We start from the raw sequence: 7058 nt of genomic DNA, 5'->3' as shown, positions 1-7058 counted from the left end.
TCTATCTATCTATCTATCTATCTATCTATCTATCTATCTGAACATTGAGTGTAAGCTATAGCGCCCCTTGTGGCAGTACTGAGAATGCAACACATAATTGCACTGAGATGTGTATTGAATTTGAACCCATTTCAAAACATGATAAATTAAATATAGCTTGTGTAGTTTGATGTATTTACATTCATACTTGCATAAAGTATGTTTTAGGCCTAAGAGTGAAAAAAATTCAAATCCCCTCACATTTCTTTCTCTTACGATGTTTTACTTTCTAAGAGTTGTTGAGAGTCGTGAGTCTCTTGGTTTTTGTCTTGTAATCCCTGAAGGCATTTCTTCACTCTGTAGTACTTTAGCATGCTTGTGTGAGTCATCTTACTGATGACTTTATAAAACTGTTGCTATCGCAACAGTGCAATGTGTGTGTGCCGGTCTATACACACTTCAAGCCAGTAACGTTTAGGCACTTCTGGCAAACTTGTTTAGGTATAATGGGCAACTATTAAGTTAAGTCAAGCGTGCCGTGAACAACATAATTAGAGAACGGTCTGATTGAGTCTGATGTTTAACCTGTTTTAATTACATGATGGTATTTCAACTTTATATCGATAATTTACATTTCTTAAAGGGCCAGCCACCCAAAAAAATTCTGTTATCATTTACTGTGCTAACTTTTTTTGTGTTTCATGGTTGAAAGTAAGTCATACAGGTTTAAAATGACATATGGGTGAGTAAATGATGACAGGATTATTGTTTTGGGGTGAACTATTCCTGTAAATGAGCTCTGCAGTTTGCTTCATTATCTCACCATGACCTTTTATAAGAGACCTTATAACATGAGAAAATTACAGTTTGGTTAATGTGTCACCTGCTATTCTCAGTTAATGTGTCATTCATTTAAATAACGTACTTGTGGAAATGCATTAGATGCAAAATAATTGCAAATATTTTTAAGATGACTGATTGGCCTGATAGAGTCACTTAGTAAGACTTTAATTTGCTGCTAGAAAGTTTCTGCTGCTCTCAAGTTATTCTTTTAAATTAAATGTTCTGGTGATTAAAACCATCTGTTGACTGTTTTTTCTTCTTCAAATCAGAAAGCGCTGGCGTTAATTATAATTACAGACTATGATGTGATGGTCATTAAATACATTTGTACTAAAAATATCCGTCTTGAACAGTAGTCCATGAAAAATCTGTATTATTTTTTGGTGTTTACACACCCCTTAGCATCCTGGCATTTGCCCTGACATTTGTTTTCTCAGGTTTTATGTTGAGAAAGTGCACTGCAGCATGAACAGGAGGATTCAGGTTTACATTCAGCTCCAGGCACATCCTCTAACTCTCTTTCTGTCTTGAACAGATAAGACCAAACATTATATATTCCATATAATAGTGTTCCTGTTTCTATGTAAACTAGCTGGATCATCCTAAAGATCTGCACTGTAAAATATTGCCAGGATTTTACAAAATTTAACAGTGTTTCTTGCAATAAAATGATCAGAATTTTACTATATATATATATATCTATAGATTCTGCCTTTACTCACAGCACTCATTATACTGTCTTACACACCAAACAGTGCAAGCAGTCGCTTTCAGTTTTCAGTTTTCAGCTACATGAAGGTTGCGCTGCAGAAGGTGTTTATTTTGGAACATCTATCACAGTTTCCTAGGAACCAGAGGCTATTTGAGACACAACATCGCTTTCATGTATTCAGCATTGCTAGCATTTGCTTTCTTTCAGTGAGATTTTTTAAAAAGTTAATAATCTAATTCCAGGTAAAAAATGCTCAGCCGTAAGCATTAGTAAGGCCGCGTGTTGAAAAAGCTCTTAGCTAATGGTTTTGAGATTGCCTCCTGAGATCTGACTCCACAACTGTAGCTTGCTAGTACTTTGCAGAGAATAAAAATTCTTCTGATTTAAAATAAGAAACACGGTTCAGACAAGTAGGTCTATAAGTCTGTAAGCTATTCGTTAGCATTCCCATTCAGCTGGTGCAGGAAGTGTGCAAGAATGCCGTCTTTGCTCTCAATTCTTGGCACAGAAGTTTTAGAGACATTTCATAAAAACAGAGTGATATTAAACATTTATTTGCAGTATTATCTGTTGCCCCCTTCACACACTAGCATTGCATTACATACAGTATAAAGGTGCTTCAAAAGGTTCTTCAAGCGATGCCATAGAAGAACCATTTTTGGTTCCACAAAGAACCATCTCTTTCTTACCTTTTTACCTTTTCTTTACCTTTTTTACCTTTTGCCACAAAGAACCTTTTGTGAAACAGAAAGGTTCTTCAGATGTTAAAGGTTCTTTATGGAACCATTTAGACAAAAAGGTTATTCTATGGCATCGTGAAGCACCTTTATTTTTAAGAGTGTAGTTGTTTAGAAAACAGCTGTCTTTACAAATATCATTTTAAATGCAAATCTGTAGATCTTCAGTCTGTAATTTTTTATAAGGCCAGCTCATATCGTCCCCAGACTGTCTCATTATATTTCACCAATGTTCCACCATCATTAATGGCATGTTATTTATAGAAAACCATTAAGGCTGATCATCTTTTAGTCCTGAATAATAAGACTGATAAAAATTTCTTAGCATTTTATAGGTGAACCTTTAAAATAATGAGAGCGTGCATGTTCTCCTGTATATCTGTACGTGAAACATCATTTGTAAACATTATATGAGCAGTAAACGTGAAGCTGTGTGATAAAGTGAGACTTTTGAGCACAAAATCTTGATATATAAATAATTTTTCCTTTAGAAGAGAACATGTGTTTTCATATACTAGATATAGATGTAATGTAAAGATATGGTACTGTAACGCTATTTCTCTTTTGACTTTTTCTAGGTTAGATTGTTTGACATCTGACATGATTGATGACTCTGCGCACTGCGGTGCTCCACATAATCACCCAGTGGACAAAACCAATGTATTGTCCTATAGGATGACATTTAAGGGGATAAAAAAGTATGACTTTTGCCAGGTTCAGATCAGTGAATTTAGCTAGATTTATAGTGGAGATGATGGAGAAACTCTACGGTGTTCGCAAGTTTGATTTATAAGGCCCCGGAGCTGACTATGAATTGTGAGTTGCTGAATTTACGGGAAGTGACTGGCGTTATTTTCTCATGCTTTGGTTGATTATATACACACTACTTTCAGAAGGGCTGAGTATTTACAACCAGTGGGCTCATCTGACACATGCACCTTTTTTATAAGACACTCTACAGACACAATGTGTTTGGCGTGTATGTCTGAAAGCAGTTGTCAAAATATCACTACAGGAGCTATTTAACCCGCAATATACAGTAGCATATGAGAGTTTGAAGGGCATTGCCTTGGACACATTCCGCTATCAATTTAACGTCCCTTTAAATTCCCTTGCATTTTTGAAGCCTGTGCTCAGGACAAAGTACATATATATTTTTAGTGTTATTTCAATCAAACCGCACTGAAACTGTGTATTTTTGCGCTTTGCTAAATGAACAAGTGAAAAGGTTAACATGAATTTGCAACTATTCAGACTGCAGTGAAATTCAATAAAGGCAAGTTGTTTGGTTGTCTAAACTTCTCCTGATGTGAATATATCTGAGTTAAAGAAAGCAAATCAAAACATGACATGTGAGGAGGAAGGTAAAGGCAATTCTCGGTCTGTATTTGCATCAGTGCAAGGTTGCATAACCTCTCGATGAATAACATAAACACTTTTCCAAAATTTTGGCAGAAAGGCTGTACGAAGCAGCAGGCAACAAAATGATGTTGCCACACATTATACCCTGTTTTGACCAAAATCAATGGGAGCATCACTTTTATCTTTCACAGATAAAGCAATCATACATTACAGTGGCCTACCTTTCTTTCAAAACATTCTCAACCTTTTTGAATTGAAGGCCCCCAGTGTCCAACACAATATTTGAAAGCCTCCTATATAACATTAACTATACATTAACTATAATGTATTATTAATAGAAACTGGGAGTGTTGAGTTTAATTAATTTTATTATTCCAGAAGAACTGTGTTCTTCACTAAAAACAACAGGTATTGAGGAAAAAATAAATATATAAAATTGATTGAAATGTTTTTTAAGCATGCATTTTCCTTAAGTTAGAATATTTAAATATAATTATTTTAATTATTATTTTGATTAATTATTTTAATTATTTATATATTACTCTATCTATATCTTACTCTATATATTACTCATGTCATCTATAATGTTCTATTTAAATCAAATGTATCGGTTTTACTCAGTACTTGATTTTGTGCTGATTAGAGTGTTAGCTTGGCAACATGTTAACATTATACTCTATAGAGTTATTTAGTCGTGTTGTTAATTTGTAATGCTAATTCGCAATGGGAACCCTGGGGAATTTTTTTATGGCTTTTTAGAATAGTGTTTTTTGATTTATGAGTAAAATAAGGTTTGTGTTTAACATATAAAGTGACTGTCATGTTTTGTTCTACAACATAAATCATACACAGTCGTGACTTAAACATACATTTTAAAACAGTTCTGTGTTTGGAAATGCAAATCTTCTTCCTGGTTTTAAGACTACAATCTGAACAGATCTTTTTGAATAAACTGTAAGTGTTATCCAAGTCTGTTTTAACCGTGTGATATAGCTAAATATGTGTGCGTGTGATTTACCGTTGTACTGTCAATCATAAGGTAGGATGCTTAGAAAGTAGCTGCTATGTAGACAACAGACAGGTTTCAAACAGAGCTAAAGACTCGTTGTAGTTTTCCAGATTTAACCCCACTGTCTCTGTCGGTCTTTTCAGGTTCTTGAGAATATTGAGGACATTAAACTGAAGGAGATGCATATATTTGAGTATAAGAAGAGAATCGCAGAAGCTGAAACAAAGCTGAAGCAGCAGCAGAACCTCTATGAGGATGTCAGGACAGAGAGGAACCTCTTCAGCAAGAACCTGATTGAGGCCAAGGTAAGTGTGTATATGTGTGTGGGTGTGTGTAGACCTTAATCTTACAGATTTGCTCCCCATGAGCATGAGAGCAGACGTAGAGGCCAGTGGATCCATGGGATGACTTCTTTGGGAAATTCGCCCTACTGAAGCTTGTGTAGGGTGGTGTGAACATTAATCTTTGTCCAGGAAATTGCCCCATTTGCACGAAGTCGGAAATAGCAGGTAACCTCCCTGCTGTGTGGCCTGAAACTATGAAAGTACATGAATGTAGCTTCTAGCTACACAAAACACATTTTCACGCATTGATGCATTGCGAAATGTGTCTGAATGCAATTCAAAATGCAACACAAGTTGCATTCTCAGCATTGTTGTGAGGAGCTCGATAGTGGAGAATTAGTGTGAACTGTCATTTTCTATAGTCACTTTTCTCTTTCAGGTCCGATACTGTCATGGTTTGAATGTCTACTGCCACTTCTGTTACTATTGCTAAGCAAATTAACTAAAGAAGAAGTTCACCATGAAATGAAAATGCTGTTCCCCTTCAGGAACTCGAGCTGCGTCGAGTCGCTTTGGGAACGCCCTTGCGTGACCGCGTTCTGAAGCACGTGTCAAATCCGTCCAATGGAGCAGCGAGACGTCACGAGCAGGGTGACGTAAGCACCAGAAAGCATAAAAGCACATCCGGCCGGGCGCAAACCAGCTTCTGCTCTTCAGTAGCGCTCTGTGTATGTGTCTGTCTATTTACTGTTGTCTGTCCGCACAAGCACTCATATATATATAAAACAATGAGAAAGTCTATGGCGAGCGAACGGCATTACAAACGCTACTGTGATATGAACAAAGTCTATTGCCTATTTATATATTAAAAAAAGGAAAAGCCCAAAAGTTTCTGTATCAATAGAAAATATGTCAACACAAGAAAGGAAGCCTTGAAAGCTGCAGTAAGAAACTCAAGTGTAAGACTTATTTTTCTATAGGTCTATAAAAGACTGTCCTTTGTTGTCAGTTTTTTGCTGATGACCCATTCCTGCTGTGTCACTTTTTTTTTGCTGCACTGAAGAATAAGTGTGTGTTTTGAGTGTGAATCTGCTAGGGCGGTTGTCTACCTGTCTGCCCAGCTGTCTTTGTGTATAAGTTTGGCCAATTTCTCACACACCTCCCTGTGTTCACTTCAAGGATCAGAATGCTGAGATGAAACGCAAGGTGAAGATCGTGAACCACATGTTCGAACAGCTAAAAGATGAAATCACCACAAAAGAGGTGGCTCTAGACAAGGAGCGCCAGGAGTTTCAGCGTGTAGAGAGAGAAAGGGAAAATCTCAAGGTAACCCATTTCATCCTTTACTGCCACATGTCTCTCGCCATCTTAGTTCTGTATACTTTCAAATCTAACATCACTATGCCTAGTCAGTATCCTTACTAGGCATGATGGGACACGCTTTCAATGAAGCATGTAGGGATGCACAACTTTGTATTTTAAACCAATGAGATTGCACAGAGGGGCTTCACAGTGCAATGTGCAGAAATAGAAACCATGCAAAAATGTTTTATGTCATTCCAACACCAGTTATGATATATTAATAAATATTCATAATAAAATTATAAAATTAATTAATATTATTAAATGACATGAAAGTATAACATTTTCACAAAAATAATAATACCATATTTGCAGTTCACAATTTGTTCATACTTACAGTATTATTCACTCAGTTGCAGAGTTGAATGCATTTTTTTTTTACTTCATTAAATTGTGCAGCATTCAAACTATTTAAAAATGATCTGAGTTTATACTGAGTATTTTCAGTAATTATTGTACTATTATGGAGTGATATTTGGTTTACATAATTTTAAATTTAATTTAATATAAAGGGGTCCTATTATGCTCTTTTACAACGTCTTGATTTGGTTTTGGGGGTGTACTAGAAGAGGCTCTGATACTAGGTTGTTCGAAAAAAACATTATTTTTCACATATTTTACATTATTACAACACCTCTGTCCCCAGTCTGGCATGGACGGCTTGAATAGTTCCTGTATCAAATGAAGGCCCGCCTTCTGAAATACGAAATATGCTGTGATTGGTTAGCTGGGCCAGTGTGTGTTGTGATTGGTTAGCTGGGCCAGTGTGT

At 36.1% G+C, this 7058-nt stretch overlaps 1 protein-coding gene across 1 annotated transcript in view; it reads left to right on the top strand.

Moving 5' to 3' along the window:
• LOC107568134 (cilia- and flagella-associated protein 58) overlaps positions 1 to 7058 on the top strand; it is a gene marked incomplete at its 5' end in the record, with an annotated part of 101035 nt that overhangs the window by 13579 nt on the left and 80398 nt on the right. The window contains 2 exons of the mRNA XM_016253990.1: positions 4786 to 4947; positions 6106 to 6252. Coding sequence (XP_016109476.1) covers positions 4786 to 4947; positions 6106 to 6252 — 309 coding nt within the window. The remainder of the gene's footprint in view (positions 1 to 4785; positions 4948 to 6105; positions 6253 to 7058) is intronic.

Source organism: Sinocyclocheilus grahami, unplaced genomic scaffold (genome assembly GCF_001515645.1).
Source record: "Sinocyclocheilus grahami isolate Dianchi unplaced genomic scaffold, SAMN03320097.WGS_v1.1 scaffold1219.1, whole genome shotgun sequence".
NCBI lineage: Eukaryota > Metazoa > Chordata > Actinopteri > Cypriniformes > Cyprinidae > Sinocyclocheilus > Sinocyclocheilus grahami.
The sequence above is the reverse complement of the archived record's forward strand: the minus strand, read 5'-3'. Positions and strand labels throughout refer to the sequence as shown.